This window comes from Argiope bruennichi, chromosome 4 (genome assembly GCF_947563725.1).
Source record: "Argiope bruennichi chromosome 4, qqArgBrue1.1, whole genome shotgun sequence".
Lineage (NCBI taxonomy): Eukaryota > Metazoa > Arthropoda > Arachnida > Araneae > Araneidae > Argiope > Argiope bruennichi.
In genome coordinates this window covers 93,581,362-93,602,076 of record NC_079154.1, presented here as the reverse complement: position 1 = coordinate 93,602,076, position 20,715 = coordinate 93,581,362, and the positions used below count along the sequence as shown (strand labels likewise).

General features: G+C 27.8%; 2 protein-coding genes and 1 long non-coding RNA gene across 7 annotated transcripts in view; 1 reads left to right on the top strand and 2 right to left on the bottom strand.

Annotated features, from left to right (window-relative positions):
- The window catches only part of LOC129966130 (myosin light chain kinase, smooth muscle-like), a 44,861-nt gene extending 42,772 nt beyond the window's left edge, over positions 1-2,089 (bottom strand). For 2 of the 3 annotated variants that reach the window (XM_056080518.1, XM_056080517.1), the window contains exon 1: positions 1,890-2,089. The gene's annotated coding sequence lies outside the window, so the exon portion shown is untranslated. The remainder of the gene's footprint in view (positions 1-1,889) is intronic. The other variant, XM_056080516.1, reaches the window with a different exon arrangement.
- LOC129966131 (uncharacterized) overlaps positions 1-20,715 on the top strand; it is a 57,946-nt gene that overhangs the window by 23,800 nt on the left and 13,431 nt on the right. The window contains exon 2 of the long non-coding RNA XR_008784260.1: positions 11,836-11,916. This is a non-coding gene — a long non-coding RNA (uncharacterized LOC129966131). The remainder of the gene's footprint in view (positions 1-11,835; positions 11,917-20,715) is intronic.
- LOC129966127 (sodium- and chloride-dependent glycine transporter 1-like) overlaps positions 9,129-20,715 on the bottom strand; it is a 175,746-nt gene continuing 164,159 nt past the window's right edge. For 2 of the 3 annotated variants that reach the window (XM_056080513.1, XM_056080512.1), the window contains exons 14-15: positions 20,095-20,653; positions 14,776-18,915 (exon numbers count right to left, since the gene is read on the bottom strand). In XM_056080513.1, the coding sequence (XP_055936488.1) occupies positions 20,486-20,653 (168 nt within the window). In that variant the 3' untranslated portion in view covers positions 14,776-18,915; positions 20,095-20,485. Of the gene's footprint in view, positions 9,409-14,775; positions 18,916-20,094; positions 20,654-20,715 lie in introns of those variants that run through there. The other variant, XM_056080511.1, reaches the window with a different exon arrangement.

Here is a 20,715-nt window from a genome sequence, read left to right as displayed (position 1 = left end):
TTTTATAGCAAATATGAATTAGCATTTAAAAACAATAAATTAAATACTAATACAGATGTTTAATAATATATATATATAAAATATTGTAATTTAGAAACGGTAAATTGTCTGATATTCCTTTCCGAAAATGAAATTTTTATGAAGATGTCTTCATGAAAGTAACAATGCCTATTTTTGCAAACCCCTCTTTTGCAGGCAGAAATTTATTTTAAGAAATGCAAAAGATATAAAAGAACAAAATAAAAAATGATGCAATGTTATATATATATATGAATCAATACATGTAAACTTTTTCTTTAAGAACTATCGATTAAATTTTTACTATCGATGATATCAACCATAATGTATCGATACATAGGTGTGAACTGTAAAAGTTTGTGAATTTTTTTTTAAGTTTACAACCAGTCTTACTTTTTATGTGATGATTTATCTCTTTCACACCTGTTCATTTTAATACATCACTTTATTCTATTATCTTTATTGATATTAAATCCGAACTCTGATGGAAGTTTTAATTTACCAAGGAAACATCAATGCATAAGAAATGGATATGTTTTCTAAATATTTTTCACAAAAATGTTTGTTAATTTTTATTTTTATTGAAGTCGTTTTATTGCAATATATTTTCCACCCTATTTGGTCAACCTTAATATTTATATAGGCACTAAAAGACGGTAAAAATAGCGATAATAAAACTATGATAAAATAAAATTTAAAAATTCTTTTGAGTCTGAACAGAAAAATAAAGAACAAGATAAAGAAAATTAAAAAAAAATCGATTATTTGTCATTTCCCGTAATCGAAAGAATATTTCTTAATATAAAAAAAATCAATGAATACATTGCAATTAATCGTTTATAATGCACTTATCTGTAAGGAAAATTGCAATTCATGTTATTTAATCACCACCACATAATTTTATTTTTTTTAACCAAAACTGTCTTTTAAAAACTATTCCTTATATTTTTTTTAAAAAATAACACCAATGAATATATCTTTTATTCAAAATACAGAACTTTAAAATAAATTATAGGTATTCCTTTTAATACTTTTTTTCCAATTGACTTTTTTAAAATTTTGAATCAAAAATATTAACCGCCTTGCTAAAAATGCATAAAATACTTAATTATACAAACAGAATGATATTGGTAAAATATCATTTCATCGTGCGAATATTATGAGAATTATATTTTAGTTAAAAAATTTAGTCAAAATTTCAGTTCTAAATTAAACTAATATTTTGTTAAATTTTGTCTCAATTTATACTTGTAATTATTTGCTACGACTCTATTAAAATTTTTATTATAAATCAAAATTAGCGTAAAAATAATTCCAAAGATTTAATTATTCTCCAAAGGGTTGTGTATGGATGCAAGTAATAAAATTGATGAATTGCTAGATAAATCGGATGGATGATTGCGATTAACAAAGTAAGTTTTTATATCAAAAGAAGTCAAATTTATAATCATAATATCGCATTATTAAACATATTTCGCAATTAAATTCATTTTACAATTTTAACGAATAATCTTAGTGAATTAATATTACAGCTGTAAAATGCATTAAAGAAAAGCATTTCAATAAATCATGTTTTTTAACTTGAAACATTGTATCTCCTAGTTAGTTTTTGAGGCTATTATCTTTGTTTAAAAAAGAAATCACTTTGGCGTCGCTCACATTATAAGTTTCTTTCTTTTAAATCTCACGAGGACAGCTAGTTAAGACAAGAAAATACGCACTTATGAAGACTAGGAATGGCTAAAAATATCGCCACTCTATTCAGTGAGTCAGCGTTACCCAAATCAAAACAAGCATAAACCTCGTGTTTCTGTTTTCTCTCAATAAAAATATTATCACTCAATCAAAAGAAAAACCAGTAGGAAACTTACCTCTACAAAAACCTATCCCAATTCAAATCCTGATACCATCCGTCTGCTCAAACCGTTTCTTTATCTACAGAAACATGTATCTTTTTTCAAGACAACTTTGAATGTAATCCAGCGTTTCTAATTCATAAGCGTTTTGAAGCGAACACTTGAACTGCATCCGCACGTATCCCTGCTGAAGTTGATCCTCCGCTTGGATGGGAAGAGCTATTGCGCATGCGCCAACATCTTGACGTCCTGGAAAGGGATTCTGCTGTAAATGCAAAGTCGCTGGTTTGTTTAGATAGCGCGCCTCGTTGTTTATGCGGTAAATTTAAACTCGCAAATGCATATTTCCGGTTTTTCCCTGCTGATTGGAATGAACAATTAGTCACCTGCCGTTTGATTTTTTTTTTCTGGCCCAAATGGGTTACAGATTGAGTTCACTTCAGTGCAAGATAGTATTTATTTATTACTTAAATTTTTTAGCTTTCTTCTTTTCCCTCCTATCTCTTCAATCACTTTTCCATTTCACCGGGTTAGTAAGAGGAGAGTAAGGTTAAGACGAAAACACACACACACACACACACACACACACACACACACGCACACACACACACACACACACACACACACACACACACACACACACACGGATAAAAGTTTGAAAAATGAAAAAGAATTAAATTATTTTTGTAATCTTTACTGTGTTCACTGTCGGGGTAAGTAAGAAAAAATGAAAATAAAAATTAAAGTTTTTCTGTGTTATTCATTAATTTGTCAAGTTGCCATTAAATCTTGTAAACTGGGATATTTAAGAAAAAATTTGCAAATGTATTTTTTAAATTCTAAATAGCTGTAAAATATTTATATACATATCTATACATATTAAAAGATTCATAATAATACATAATATTTATGTACATATTAAAAGGCAAATTTTGAAAAGAATAATTCTAAACACACACACACACACATATGAAGGGTATAAAGCACCTAGTTTGATGCGAGTCATAGAAACGTTACGGAATTTCGTTCATAATTTTTATATCCATACAAAATGTTAGTGTCCTTAAATTAAAGGGCAACAACAGTTTATGAGGAAAATAATTTGAAGCTAATTTCTATAGTTGAAGGAATAAGTATAAAATACAAATACTCCTGAAACTTTTTAATACGAAGAATAGAGAAATAATAAAAATATGCAAGAAATACCGGGAACAGATAGTGCAGTTATGGCTTTGGGGGGAATAAGCAAAATGATAGTAAAAATTTATTTACAGTTTCTTTTGCGAAATTGAATTGGTCTATATTGAAAGGCCCAAGATACGTCTTGATATCACTGTGGTATTTCCTTCCCCTTTCGTTTTTTTTTTTATTTTATTTTAAATTCTGTTATTCAAAAAATTCAAAACATATTGAGAGATTAATACACCAATTTGAGCAAAATGCATACATTAAATTTTTATTAATAAGATGTATCATAAGATTTTATTAAAATTTAAAATTTGATTAAATAACATTTAAATTTGTAAAAAAAGTTTTAAACTTTATATTATAAATATAGGGTTTAAAGCGTTTTTTGCACTTTTAAATATGAATTGCATGTAATTATAATTAGCTCAAATATAAATTGAATGTAGCTTGTCAAAGTACGATCATAGAAACAAAGTTAAAAAAATTTCATCAAAATCATTTATCAAAAAATTAAGAAAGTTGAGTAAACAAATGGTATTTCAGCCAAAATTCAACTCTTTAACGTAGTTATCTATCTTTAATACCTTTTAGAATTACTGATCTTGTTAATATTTTTGAAAATTAATTGCAAAAATATTCATAAGATCATTATTAATGAAACTATTATTTAAATTGATTTGGAAATTATGAGAAACTTATTATTACAAAGAAGATTCTATTACTTTTCATAAACAAATATTTATTTCCATAAAAGGTATCTAACTAATTATTAAAAAGAAAATGCTTTTCATATAATTCTTTATTATAATTTGCTGCTCTAGAAGGATTAGATTTTAAAGAAATGTCTTCAACAGCATACTGATATAACAAAATTTTATTAATTTGTACGCATTATATACTAAATAGCAATTACATGTTTCAAACAAAACTATCAAAAAATTAACACTATACAGTTGTGTTTAATTATAATGCAGTTTTTGAATATTATATATGGATTATGTCTTACAATCACTGAACATTTCTAAAATAAATGATTATTATAATTTGACCAGGTGTTGATTGAATTTATATTAAAAATAAGTTAAGAACGTTGTCTACACTGATGTATTTTATTCTTAATTTTGAAAAAAAAAGGCGGATAAATATTAAGGAAATTGCAGCATGCAAAATAAGGAAAGATAAAAGAATCTATCACATTTTTTTTTTCTTTTGAATATATAGATAAATAACATTAAATAGGAGCTTTTATTGAAAATTATTTTGTATATAAATCTAAATTTCAAAATATAAAGACTATTTTAGATGTATACATTATTAAGAAAGCTATCACGGAGAAAACCCTTTTTTTACTATCTAAAATTTAACGAAAAATGTCATGATGTTAAGACGTTTGTGTAATTCATATGCTTTTTTTATTATTTTTAGAATTTTAGTTAACACTTTTATTTAGTTTTTTTTGGATATTTGTTTGAGGCTTAATGTCAGAACACTTCTACTCAATTGTGTTCTTTGAGTGCAAAAAAAGTTTTTTCAAAGATTTTCAGCACAAGAACATATAGTGAATCAGTGATAGTGAAGCAGTAAGAAGCCAAAGTTGTGTAGCTAGTTACGATGATGATTTAAGAGATACAGGTGAAGTAAAGCCTAAATACTGAGACAATTTTTAAAATGGTTTAAGAGGAAGGCCCCATTTAATAGTAGCATGCGAATAGGGATATTTTCTTGAGTTGTGAACTGCTTTGGATTTGATCTTTGATGATAGTGTTTTTACTATTGTTTCATTTACTAAAAAGTTTCTTAGAAAGTTCTTGAATGATCTTCAATTTTCGGCCTTTTTCAATCCTAATGGAGAACATTGTTGCTTATGAACCATGGTGCATTATGGTGATTCTGAGTAATTTGTTTTGCATAACTTGAATTTTCTTATGATGCAATAAGGTATGCAGCAAGGCTCCTAGATAGAAGAAATGTTGATAAGAATGTGATGTAGGATTTGTTTGAATGATTTCCTTATGATGCAAAAAGATATGCAGTAAGGCTCATAGATAGAAGAAATGTTGATAAGAATGTGATGTAGGATTTGTTTGAATAATTTTTTGGAGTGGGAAAGTAGTGAATTTCTCCGTATGGCCCCATTTAGTAGCAGCGTGTGGATATAAGATTTTCCGGAGTTGTGAATGCTTTGGATTTGATCTTTGATGATAGTGTTTTTACTATTGCTTCATTTACTAAAAAGTTTCTTAGAAAGTTCTTTAATGATCTTCAATTTTCGACATTTTTCTATCCTAATGGAGAGCATTGTTTATGAACCATGGTGCATTGTGGTTATTCTGAGTAATTTGTTTTGCATAACTTGAATTTTCTTATGATGCAATAAGGTATGCAGCAAGGCTCCTAGATAGAAGAAATGTTGATAAGAATGTGATGTAGGATTTGTTTGAATAATTTTCTTATGATGCAATAAGATATGCAAGGCTCATAGATAGGAGAAATGTTGATAAGAATGTGATGTAGGATTTGTTTGAATAATTTTTTGGTGTGGGAAAGTAGTGAATTTCGCCCTATGAATTGAATTATTAGATGTACTTTTACCCAAAATTTGTAGGTGTTGCATTGGACGGGATTTTTCAAAGTAAGCTTGCTATCGAGAACTAAGCCTAGATATTTAACTTCTTTGTCTCAGGAAAAGTTGTCTTCAAAGAAAATTAGGGTTTATAATTCTTTTTTGAAATATTCTTTTCTCAACTTAACAGCAAGTGTCTTGTAGTATTAATAGCGGCACTCCAAAGAGAACACCATTTTTTCGATTTCAGTAAGTCCCCCTTTGGGGCATTATTGTGACTTATTCTATCTTGCTTTCATTATCAAGGATAGCTGCATATGTGCGTTTTAGGGAAGTCTGCAGTGTGCAACGATAGTATAAAAATCTAATTATACTTCCTTGAGGTTGTGGTGAAAATTTATAAGCCAGTTAACAGATATGCTGCACGAGCAATTGCTTTTGTACTATGGTCATGTTACTGGACTGCGAACCATAAGGTCCCAGGTTCTATCCTCGCTCATCACAATCCGCCACATTTGAGTAGTGCCAAGCGTTATGGAGAGCGTGTGTGGGTGAGTGGTTGCTGTTGCTGCGTTAAGTGAGTCTGACGACTTTGCGTTGCTGAGTCAAGTGAATCTGACGACTTTGGTTTGCTGTGGGTAGATAGCGCCACAACAGCTGTACGAAGGTTGAAAGTTCATCGTCCGAGGTCACCAATGTGGCGAATTGGTATGAGCGAGTATAGAACCTGGGACCTTATGGTTCGCAGTCCAATAACATGACCATGATACAAAAGCAATTGCTCGTGCAGCGTAGGTGTTAACTGGCTTATAAGCTTTTACCACAAGGTCTTCCGGCATAACGATACCATCTTCAGAAAGAGTGTAGTTTACTTTGGCTTTAACTGTTCCATTTTCTTAGGAAAAGAATGAGAATATCAATGAGGTAACACGATAAATTGTTAAAAATAAGTGTATAGATAATTCCATTATGAGGCATGCGGTCAAAGGCTTTGCAAATATCAAGAAAACCTATTGAGACTTGTTTTGAAAGCCACGGGAAACACGGTTAGTAACTGGAAGTTGATGAATACAAAGCTGTATTTTTCTTCTGGTATGATTTGTCGTTCATTGCATTGATCCTTTTATCTTCTGAAGATAACTTTTCATAAATTTTGGCAAAGTTGCTTAGTAAATTGATTGCCAGGAAGATTGTAACTGCTAGGAAGTTTAGGGTTTGGTCCAGGTTTCTAAAAACATGAGTATAGGTGATATTTTCTATGAATAAGGGAAGTAATGATGCTGCAGACATTTATTGAATACTTTGATTATATAAATGATCATATTTATGGATAGTATTTTGAATGGCTTTATTCAGAAATGTCGTCAGGTTTATTTTTTTTCCGTTGATCTTTTTCAGGAAGGGGAAGATTTCATTAGAAGATGCGAATTTAATATTGCTATATATTTCGGATTTTTTCATAGCTGATTGGTTATATAAAGGGACTTGTAAAACTATTGTAAAGAGTATTTTATAAATTCGAATTCAAAAAAGTAAATATTGATAATATAGCCCTTCGTTCAATAACTAAGCTTCATAAAAATATAATTTTCACTTACATTTAATCTAATAACGAATATTATATGTTTAAAAAACATCAGAAGCATAATAATAAAATGTCATTATTTGATTAATCCAGCCTTGATTTTAAATAGAATGTATTTTACATTCAACATTTTAAATGCATTTTCAATATTATGAAATTGAAAAAGTACTTCATTTTTACCTTAATCAGTTCCATATTTGAGTATGCATGTCAAATCTTAAAAATTTAATAATAAAAGTTATTTCCATCGATATCAGAAGATTTAACTATACGTAATAAAACTCGTATAAATCTAAATACACTTTTATAGATGTTTTTAGAAAACCGTGCCTGTTTTAAACGATGTCAGCTAACTTGAACGCATTTCAGATTTTAAAACGACAAGCTTTAACAAATTTCTGGCAACCAAAACTTAAACACATCCTTCAACAATGACCTTCTCGTGAATACATTAACCGGCAAATAAATTTCACGGCTGTTAGCATAAAACAAATAAAAGAAGAAATCCGTATTTATTCAACTGCCATTTCCACTTTCCCCCCTTCAAATCTGTTAACTCATCAAAATAACAAAACTATATCAGAGCAACTCTGCATTTTCGTTACGGTAAAGAATTTTCACGTACTGCTAACAACGCAATGCAAACAAAAGAAGTGTATTTTCCTAAAACACCTACGCATTGAGTGCCCCCCCCCTCCTCTGTAAGCATGAGCTAGAGCTACATAAACTCAAAATTAGGGCATGTGCTATTTCAGTGTCGATCATTTGACTCCTACTTTTTGCGTTCGCGAAAGGAAAAACACATCTCAACTCCGTCCAGAATTCCTTTGCAGAGTAGACATTAATGCTTTTACTTGTGGATATTTCGTTTGCTTTTGCTTTTTTTAGTTATGTTATGAAAATAAATCTTTCAGTAGTGGCCTGGCAATTAAAAGTTTTTCCTCGTTTGCTTTAAAATTATTTATGTATTTACAAAGAATTCTTTTTTTAGTGTTTTTTTTTTTTTGACGTTATATCTTGATTTATCAGTTTTCTGTTGTGGCATATTTGAAACCAAAATAAAATTTTAAGTGTCATGATTTACAACTTATTAACGATATTTCATTCACATTCGTATAAAGACAACTTTTTGATATGAAATGTTTAAAGTTATTTCATTTTTAGGGATGAAAACATAATTTTTTTTGAAGAAATAATAACAATGAAAAGGAAGTTTAGAGATATTATTGAAAAATAGTATTTCAGATAAAAATATATTCAAAAATAAATGATAAACTAAGCTGCCTCATTTAAAGGTGAAAAATATAGCTAAAATTTTATAGATTGGATTTTTTTAGTGATAATTTTACCGAAATTTAAATCAAATGTTTAAAATTATTGAATTTATTTTAAAAATAATTTTTTTTGAATATTTTGCTTTGACTTAATTTATGTAAAACAAATTCAGATAAAATTATGAAAAAATTATTGAATATATTCTGCATGTTATTGTTTGATTTTCTAAATTTCTGCATGTTATTGAATTGTTCTGCACGTTTTTGTTTTTTTAGTTTTATCCTATGCTGTCATACAATTCAATTTTCGTACAATAGAGAATAAGGAAAAATGTAAATTATTATCAATAATAAATGAACAGCAATTTTTTCCACACGATAATAGTGATAATCGTAAGTTAATATTACTTACGAATTTTGAACGAATATTACTTACGAATTTGAAGCGAATAATTGAAATCCTACGAATCCTTGAAATCCTACGAATCTTTGAAAATTATAATTACTGTGTGAATTTATTTCATAATGGGGCAGCAGTTTTAAGCTTAATTGATTTATTGAGTTAAATTTATATTCAATCATATAAAAATTGAATTGAAGTACAAATGAATTTTTATGTTGTTCAAAGCAACACAACTGTTTTATGATGGACATCGTAATTTTGAGCCTTAATCTGCTAACGAGGATGACATCTGCGCCTTCACCAGATAATGAGACATCGGCTAGATCGGTTACAAATTCGAGATCTCACTCCATTGAAGAATAGCCGTTCAAGCGGCTCTAATGCGCATTAAATCCATGCAAGCGAAACGGCCACTACTGGAGCGCTGTAGAAATTTGTGAAGAGGTATCCCAGACCAGTTGCCGCCCTCAGCATCTGGCTGCGGTCCCGAGGTACGTCCCAAAATAGCGCAAGTGTTGCTTCTAAAAAGATACAATGTAATTAAACAAAACGGAATATTGAAACATGATAATATTTTAGTGTATATTCATCTGTCTGTATATTTTTAAAGTTAAGGTTATAACAGTATGCGGATAAAAATATTATATTTAATATCGAAGTGCAGAAATCTCATAACTAAAACCATTAAAAGATTTGATGTGAAATTTAATAATTTGTTGAAAAAAATTATTAAAACATGTGAAAAAACTCCATGGGAATAAAACTGACATCACTCAGCAGTTAATTTTTTTTTAATTTTAAAGCAGGGTAAAATAGATTTTATATAATAATATTTCCCGAAGTTATAGAGGTAAAACGTTAATATTTCAACTAATTATTAACTTAAATTTAAATTAAAATTAAAAATAAAATAAATAAATAATTTAAATTAATAAAAATTTTAATTCAATTAAATTAACTAATTTAATTTAGTTTAAAATGATTAATTAATTTTAATTTTGAAAACCCTTTTCTTAATGTGATGGTTTACTATCCAAGAAGCAACAATGAACTAATTATAATAGCTCCAATCTAACAATGGCTCCTCTAAAGTTTAAACACTTTTTGCATCATGCATATTGCGTCACGTGATTACCAGACAGTATGGAATCAATAACCATTATGAAGCTCATGACATAATTGCGATAGTATTTGGGTCTCAATTTTCCTGGATAGATTCATTTTAATTCTCAAACGATCCTTGAAGCCTTTTAAGATTATGCAGAATTTGATAAGTTTCCAATTCTGCAGGTTCGATATATTACTTAATACACAAAATGAAAGCTAAGCACATAAAATTTCATTTCAGAGCCCAATGCTAACTTAATGGAAATAGTGGGGAACATTTAACTCAACATTCTGAAAACTGATATTGTATCCAATTTGTTACGACAATTTAATTGAAAAATATGTAGAAAGAATATTTATAGAATAAATTTTTCTGAAATTTTGATTGAAAGAAAAAAGGCGGCATAATTGAGAAGAAAATATTGGAACGTGTTCTCTTTATGATAATAAAGACTATCATACTGTTTCATAATTGATGTTCAATATTAGCTTATCGTTAAGTAAAATATAGTTAAGGAGTTATATTGATTTCCATGTGTCTTTGGCGACAAACTGATTACTTTTGAATATTGTTTATGTTTCAAATCAAAAATTGCTGCTTGATTAACTTGATACATATAGTTATCAACAAAGCATTTTTAAACATCAAATTCCAATTGATATTAAAGCCTTATTATTTTAGCAGCCTTACACTAGCTCAGTTTTTGCGTTCATAAACTTCTCTAATGATGCCAAGTCACATGACGTCAAAAAATATAACTGTTCGTGTCATCTTATGTGTTCTCTTACGTGATACCTTAAACGCTTTATCATTCCTTTAGTAACCGCAGTTGTCCTGAGCATTAAAATGGTGCGGTATGTTCGTCGTATTTTACGAGCACACCTAACTGGATTGAAACTAAACAATAGAACAAAAAAAAGTGTTTAAATCTGTCAGCATATTGGGTGTATTATATAAGATCTAAGAGATTTTCGTTTGTAAATTTCATGTTGAATAATAGTTGGAACATCTATCTTATAAACTAGGAAAGTGTTTTTCAATATTCATAGCATCACTTTTCATATGTATGTTGTTTTTCTTCTGGGACTTGTCATAGACAAGCCCACTGAGTAATTTTAAGTCAAGGGTGCGTGTCTTGTTTTTCAGTAGCGCCGTCTAGGACCAAGAGTACAATTTAGCTACACACACATCACCATCCTTTTTACGTGGTGGACTTCATTCATGCATTTCATTCACTCAACCACAGATCGTAATTTAGGGCGGAATCAGAGAACGATCACTCCTGATCCAGTACCTTTACTCTCGACATGGAGGACTGTGTAACAACGACAGATTTATACGTCTTCGAGAGTCTTCAGCCGGCGGGGTTCGAACTCGCAACCCAAGAGACGCAAATCCAACGCCCTACCAACCAGGCTATCCCGGCCTTCATATATATATGTAATTAGCACAATCATTTTCTTATCTTACATTGTTTAACAATTTACTCTGCCAACAGTCAAAATATTAATGCTCTAAAACATTGTTTTAAATTTAACCCGTTGACTCATTGTGTACTAGTTAGATGTATTCACAAATATCGAAAGATAAAGATATATATTTGCGTATTTTCTACAGATCGAAAGATAGGAACTTGGATTCTAATGTAGAAGATTTACAAAATATTTCAAATGCCAGATTTATTCGCAGAATTTAACGGATTACAGTTAATTTTAGGATAAGAAATCTGAATTGTATTATTTTCTAACTCACAAATTATTCTAAACTAATTTTTTTTCATTAATTTGTAACCTGAATTTAGTACTATAAAAAAAAACATTCAAAATTTCTTCCATTACAGAGGAAGGCTGCTAGATGTAATGATTCAACAGTATCATCTGAAAAGAGAAAATAAATGGTTAAGACCAAACTGTGTACCTATGTAAGTATCAGTGCAATTTTAATCTGGTTAAAGTTGTAATTTTGTAAAGAAAATCGTCGTTTTTAAAATGTTAAATTAACAAATAATATTTTCTTTCAAAGAAATTGCATAACAGCAATCAAAACGCTCTTTCTGTCCTAAAGAAAAGTTGGTTCAAATATTCCACGGAAGTTTTGTTTCATTTTCAGAAATACTTCAGAAATTTTTATTCAAAACAATTTCTTAAAATAAACACATATATTTTGAAAATAGTAACACTAATTGTTTATTTAGATTAGCATCAAACTTTCTTATAATAAAAACTTTTCTTATATATAATTGTATTATAATATAAATGCCATTCATGCATGTGATAATATCAGTTTATTCACAATTCTCAAAATATTTTTTTCCATTTTAATTAATGTCAAAAATAAAAGCATATTTAACCTTAATTAAAAAATCATATATTTTTTTAAAAATAAAAAAATAACCTTCTTAGCAAATTTTTAAGTTGAACGTTGTCACATGCAAATTTTAGTTTCATTGTAAGGACATTTTCTTTACAAGTTCAGTGAGCATTACTAGTGGCCGGCCCTTGACTTGGCTATGGCACCACATCAAGTAAATTCATTGAAACTTGATTATACATCACAACATATTTGTTGTAGATAATATTTCAACATCATATGTATCGCATAATAAAAAACTCAGTTCGGCGTCACGGGGTAAACGGTGTAAACCTTGTACGGAATTCAATGAATTTATTTTTATGAAGCTTGAAATGCATACTCAACTTAAAATTTTGGAAAATCGCATATTTCCAATTTATTCTGATATGGTATTGGAAATCAAAAACAAATTTCATAAAATATCTTTTATTTATATAGGAATGAAAAAAAAGATTCGACAGCGCATAAATATCTAATAAAAACATTTTTAAAAAATATTAAAGAATGCGATTTAAATTGGTTCGTAAAATTTAGGATTTGGATCAGGTTTCTCGCCAAGCACAACAAAATCCTGCCAACCATCAAAAAATTTTCTAAAATTCTAACTTAGATGGCTACAAAAAATGCTAACAAAACGTTTTTTAAGGTTCCAAAAAAAATTCAGCTTTAAAAAACGTATATTATTTTTAAAACGGACAGTATTAGATTTTGGTAAGAAAATTAATTTTTACTTTTTTTTTATTTAACTGTATTTGCTACTTATTTGCAAAGATAGAGTATAAGTTTATATTGTTCAATCAATTTATCATTCTTGTACCGTTATTGTAGAATTCTGAAATTGTGCTTCTCGAATATATTATAATTATGCTTTCATTAATTCATATTTAATTTTTAAATATTGTTAAACTCAGCTTTTAAATTTTTATCTCAATACAAGATACATCATTTGAGAAAATCATTTAGCACTTTTATTAGTGTGCTAAATGTTTATATTATTGGGTTTCTTGCAAAGTTCTTCTGTTTTCCGATAGCATTAATAGACCACTGTATAGGCACCGAATTCCTATAATCAACCTTTGAAGTTTGATACATTGACAAAGATAATGCTTTCTCCAATATTTACATTATTACTTGTTTCATCACGTTAAGTTCGTGCTACTATAAACATGGCGAACGTCTTAATTGCATTTTTAGCTTTTCATATTTTTTTTGTAAGCATAAAGCCAAAAATGTGTTTCAAGCTTCGAAAAAGATATCTCATGGAGATAATGCTACACTGGAATGTAGCATACAGAAATGGATTGTCGATCCGAATTTCATATTTAAGGTAGGCAACGCTTCAATTTTCCATTAGTAATTGATGACAAGCACATTGAGGTGGTAATTACAAGTAATAAACTTTTTACCTCTTGTGAAGTAGCAAAGAAAATTCAAGAGTCAATTTCAACCATTTATGAACATTTAATGCGAAATAACTTTGGTGCTTCCTTGATGATTTGGTACATAACAAATTAGCCTCGTGTTTTAAATGGAAAATAATTTCGTATGATAAATTTCTGAAGCATAAAGAAAACGGCTTGTTGTTTAAAATGATAAGGAGTGAAGAAAACAAGATGGTTCACTATGATGTTAAACAAAGGCAGTTATTAAGTATTCATATTTACTGCCTCTAGAGTATTAAAAGATCAAAATTCATTTCCTGAAAGCTACGGTGTGTTGTTGATATGTTTGGAAAGGCCTGCACTTCAATTAAATAGTTAATTTTACGAAATATAATAGCCATCTAGAATATTTGATTAAACTCGTGGCTACGTGCGAAAAGAATTGACCATTCGTAAAAGGATGAAATTAGATGTAGAATCTTTCATCAGGATCATAATTGTATTTGTCACCCAATGGAAATTATTGGAGCTTGAATAGGGCGTCATATTCAACTCTAAATATTGTTGCGATACATTCTATATCGCCTTTAGATTGTCCTCGGCTCTCTCGGTAAAATACGCTGAAAATTAAAAATTTCAATTATCAAAACATCAATTGAAACAATTTTTAATGACAATCACAGATATTCTAGGAGAGTGCTATAATAAAACCTGTTTAAAAGACAGTAAATCATTAAAGAATAAAACTTTGTATATTATTACTTCATTGTTAATACAAAAAAATTTATTATGCCGCCAAATTTGACAAACTTCCCGAACAACCTAGCATTATAGAATATGCTTAAGAATTAAATTAATTAGAAAAAAAATAATTGACCTCTGAATATTTTATTGAAATTCAAATATCTTTACAATCATATTATTTATTAATTATCCCTTTTCAATATATTATATTATACAACAAATGAAATTATACTTATTTTGTTCTAAGATTTTAACTATATTTTATTAGTGTAACAGCGAGTTCAAATTAAAAACACAATATCTTTAAAAACAAAATGTTTATTAATTGTCCAGTTAGTAGTAATTTACATTATATACTGTACAGCAAATGAAATGATGCCTATTTCTTCTGAGAAATGTAACAGTATTCTATTTTATTGATGTAACAGTGAGTATGTGTACGTATTAATCTAATAACGCAAACGCAACAATGAATAACATTCAAAAGTTTCAACACATATTTTCTTTGCTAAGTGTGAGAGTGATTAACCGTAGAGGATAACTGTTCTAATACTATGATCCGACGATACAGAGAACAAGAAAAAAAAACTCAGACATTTAGTTTACTGACAGCTATTTTGATTTCAGAGAGTTAAACATTGCCTATGTTGGTTTACATTGAATATAAAGAAAAATTATCAAATGAACATGCTATACATAGAAAATATTGATGTAATGTACAAAACATGTAAAATGTACAACGCATAAAACCATTTCGAAAGTATAAATTGATCTGAATAAATTATTCCTAGAAATGGTAGTCTTATATTATCTTACTAGGTTGGCTTAAAACTGGCTACGCTATTGAAACTTTACTCAAATATTGTAAAATATTTTCAGCATACAATAATTGCCCTTCAGCTTAAATAATGCAATATTCTGTTGATTAAAATAAACAATCCTAAATAATTCACAAAGTTTCGCAGTAATATGCGTTATTTTTCAGAATAAATTTCGTAAGCGTTAGAAATATCGAAAAACAATTAACATCACTTTTAAATGACCATATTTACGCATGATGCAAATAACTGATTTTTTTTCAAAACTTATAAACATATTTATAATTAATTACATTTTGCAGTTCTGAGCATTTTAATTCAAACTGTAACTAAACAAAGTTTAATAAATGTCATTATCATTCTTTAACAGGAAATTCTAAAGAAGATAATTGTGATTATTTTATGAATGGGGTAATTTACAACTGATGCAAATAAAATGTTCGGTAATTTAAGTAAATTTCAATTCAATTCTGTAAAAATCGAATAAATATTTAATATAATTTGTTATTTAAAGCTATACTTTCAGGAAAAAAAGACTTAATATCATCTGAATCATATCGACCTTTTCTTATTCTAAGAAATCTTTCATGAAAATTAATTTTGTCCGAGCATTTTATTCTTAAAATTTTTTCAGAGGAAATGTTTTAAACTTCCTTGTATGCGAAGCCTCCTGTGTCTTTTTTTTTTTCGTGCAATGGACATTAATACAACTATTAGCTAATCAAAAATAAAAGAAACTTGCTTTCATAACTTATTAATCAGCATTGAAAAAAATCATAAAAAAGTAATTTGTCAAAAAGTTGCAATGGATTTTACTAAAATATTTGAAATCAGATGCGAGCTTATAGTTAAAAGAAATGTATCACAAATTCAACTTTATAAAAAAAAAATGTATGGGAAGACGGTAAACTAAGTAACTATAATGCAGATTAAAAGAAAAGAGAATAATTTACTATATAAATTTCAAAGTTGATATAACATGATTATATCTAAAACTTCTTTTTGCATGAATTAGTAAATAATTATTAGGTTATTTTCAAATAATTTTTATTTGGGAATTGTAAATTCAAAATGTATCATTTTCATTTAAAAATAATTGCATATATTTCCAACATTTTTTATGTAACGCATTACACAAATATCTACATAAGAAAAGACTTCTAAAGTTATCCTGCTCAAATCCCAAACCTCTCACAGTAGCAAATCTCAAATTCTCTATATTCTAATTTATTGTATATTTTACATGCACTTTCCTATAAAACATTTACCGATAGGAAGCTAAGGAACTACTCAATATCTACATATTTCTAAACATAAATTTACATTTTTTAATTTTTAATAACACTGAGAACTTCTAATAGAAAGCATTAACTGCAGTAAACACAGTTAATATTTTCTATAGAAATAAGTGCTTTCTTCTGAATATCTACTTATAAAATTAAATATACAGTTTTTCATTTTATATATCTAATTCTTTAAATACAATTATTAAACCAATTTTATAACAATTCTTGATATATAAATCATAGTTGCTACTGTCCAACAATTGCAGAGACACTGTAAAAATATTTCTCACATCATATAACAAGTATATCTATACAACATTTTAGTATAAACTATACATTTTTTCAAATACAGTTCATATGACTATACAATGCTTGAATATCTGATATTTCACAAAACTCTGATTTCATTTTTTTTATTCTAAAATATTACATTACATTCAGACCAGTCTAAATAGAGATTAAAGCTCAAATGATTAAAAAACATTCTTTTTACAGAAATAAATTATTTTCATTGAAAGATTTAAAGTTTAGTAAATATTAAACAGAGACATTGAAGATTAGAATATCAGTTAAGGGGTCTATATAATTATACGTCAAAAATTCATGTCTTATATGTCTTAACCTTTCTGTAACCAAATTATGCATGCAAAATTTCGCATGTTAACATACAATCAATCCTACAGAAGAATAAAAAAATAAATAATTTTAATCTGCATAGGCACAGTCATTGAATCAACTCATTTTTCATTTAGAAAATGCTTATTTATGTTTTGCACTACGAAAAACGCAAATAGAATTTTGAGTTATAAATTTAAATAAAATAAGAGTAATTATTGAATTAGGATTTCAAAATGAATATATTTCGTAAAGGAAACTTTCATAATTGTCAGATTTAAATTATTTGTGATTTTGCATATATTATCATAAGAAATGTCGAAACAGCAACGATCAAACACATAAAACTTACATATTTTAAAAATAATTAATAAAAATTGAAACAATAAACGAAAGCAAATTATATCTATGAAATTTTTTCTTTCAAATATTCGAACGACAAAAATTTTTAAATATCATAATTTCAAAGTATAAATAATTGTGATCTAAAAAATGAAACATTTTTTCAGAGATAATATTTTAACAAAAGTGTTAAATACCTCTGCCGTACAGCTACTTTTGAAATTATAAACATCTTGAGTGGAATATTAAAATATTGAATTAAATAATTTTTACTTCAATGATATTATTTGATTTAAAGAGTACACAAAAAATCATATTAAGATGGAAGCACTTTTTTTGTATACATGCAGAATTTGAGATTATTTTTTTTCCACAAAATGTGCCATATTTGTAACAGGAAGGAAGGAAACAAGTTGCAAAAATCCTGTGAGCAATTTTTACACAGAAGTTCAGAACTTTTGTTCATTTGTTTGGCCTCTTTTAAAGTGATTTAGTAAAAGCTCGAACATTTTCTTATAGGTCTAAAATTATTGGCTGCTTTTAAAGCTCTAATATGAATAGTTTAAATTGATTTTTACATTATCAATACAAAATACTGATAAATTCTGATCTGGATCTAAGTGATTGAAAATTAGTTAAATAAAGATCAATAAAAATTTGATTTAAATCGCGATGGTATTTAGTACTTGAAAATTTTAATGATCTATATATTTTGTTAGAAATATTGGCTTAAATTTGAGTAAGTTTTAATAAATTCCATCTCAATAATTTATTTAGACTATTGAATTTATGCTAATTTAACAAAATTAGGGCAATACGATGATTCTATCAAATGAAAATAGGTCTGAAATATTTAATTTTTTTTTCTACATTGGCATTTATATGTGCTTCAGGCTTTCGCTCGAAAAAGCATTTCAGAATAAGATTTTAAAAAAAATATTTGTTTTCCATAAAGTGTGCATTCAAAAAAGAGGAATTGAAATGGTTGTTGAAAACACTGGTTTCAATGTACAGAATAAATACTTTTAAAAATTAATATATAAACTATAAATGGCGCTTTTTCATTGTAAATAATTGAAAGCAATGCTTAATAGTAAATGCATAACAGCCTTTCATAAAGTATTTGATTTAGAAAATATGCATTCAAAAAAATCTGAAATAGTTTTTTCTCGTGACCTCAAAGGCAATCCAAATTCGATACAAACCTGCTGAGCTCACTGATCCCATAAAGCTGGCAAAAATTTTGAAACTTTTAAGTTGCCGAATAAGGCAAATTCGATTGCCATTTGGCGACTGCTGCAACACAAGAATAATATTTTGTGCAAACTCTTGCGCTTGGCGTTTACTGCTGGGGAAGTAACGGCAAATTACTCAAAATCATCTATAAAGTACAAAAAAAAATCCTCAAATATAAGTAAACTTTTAAAGATAACATTTAAGGCAATAATTCAAATTATTGTTATGAAATGATAAAGTTCCGATTACAAGCATTTATGTTATTTTTTGCAATGGTTTCGATAAAAAAATATACAAAAGAGTAACGGACTGAAATAATAGGGGAATGTTCATTAAACAACAAGAAACATACAAATGAGATAAAAATAGAAATGAATATTCACTTTTTTAAAACAATGTTTCATGAAAGATCGATAAGCAATGGAATGTAGGATATGTAAAATATTAATAAAAAAATATGCCTTTTTATATTATATTCTTTGCATTTATTATTAAAAAAACGGAAACGGACAGTGAGAAATTTATATATTTCTTCACAAACAACAATTTAAGCTTTAAAATTAAACAAATTAATCCATTATGTCATACTGTTCTATAATCTATTTCGTTTCACAAGCAAAATATGAAACAACGCTTTTTAGCGTTTAGATATTTTTTAAGTTTAAAAATATATCCAATTAAAATTTAAAAAAAGTATTAAATTCCAAAAGTAAGACTGAATCAATGAAAGTTTTAATCTATTTAAATTATTACAATGAGGAAAATAGAAATTGAAATATTTTTTTTTTTTGCTAAAATAGTTTATCACATAATGATGAAATACGTTTTAACATTATATCAATATAACCTATTTGTGCCACCATTTTTAAAAAATGCGGAAAAGGAATTAAGATTTCATATAGTTTTATAGCTTTAATAAAATAATTAATGTGCTCGTGGCTTTAAATATACATTTAAAGTAAAATAACAAAAATAGCAGCGAAGATCTTTTGTATGCTGTCTTATTTTTACTAAAATACGTAATAAATTGAATAGATATGTTTTTCAAAAAGTCTTTGTGATATTTAAATTGAAACTGAAAATCTAAATTTACAGCAATATAATATTTTATTCTGTATTATCTTAACTTCCAAAACTCACTATTTTATCATTTTCTGGGACTATAACACATGCGGATTTCAGCAATACCAAAATATAACACAAAAATGAAAAGAAAAAAAAATTACTGAGTAACGAAACTAATAAAAAACTTATGAATTAAAATGAATAATCAAATTCCAGAAAGATTTTCATGCAAATGATAATGAAATTAAATATCACATACCTATACAATTCTGGTCATTGCGATGAATTTCGTTTTTTACATGTATGAACAAATAAATATTATACAGTTTTGCAACATATATTAACACAACTTTCAGATTATTTTATCTACGATTAAATTACAGAAATAAAATATAATGTTCTTTACAAAGTCTCCTCTTTAGCTCGAGTTACATTCTTTTTTGGTGGTTGCAGATTTTTTTTTTTTTTTTTTTTTTCATCTCCACCAACATGAATTATGTACATTTGTCGCCATTGGAATAGGAAGAACTGTCCAGTCTGGCACTTCTTGACTTTTTTTTTCTAAATGAATTCCGATGCTTTCCGGCACTTTCATGTTAATACTCGAATATGTATCCTCTAAACTATCCTTTGTAAAGCTAACTTCTTTATCATATGGCCGTCTCGAAAGTGTAGGTCACATTGAAGGAGGGATTGTCGAAAGAGTTCTTACGAATGTATTCGGAAGAAGCGTCTTCTGAAGGATCTCCAGTCTTGAATGTCGCCAATTTTGGTGGAGGTCCCCATTCATCAGTAGGTTGCATCAGTAAGCTGAGTTTCTAGAAAATAAAGAATTAAAACGGACAGAATAAATTATTTTAAATAAATCTGACACGACATT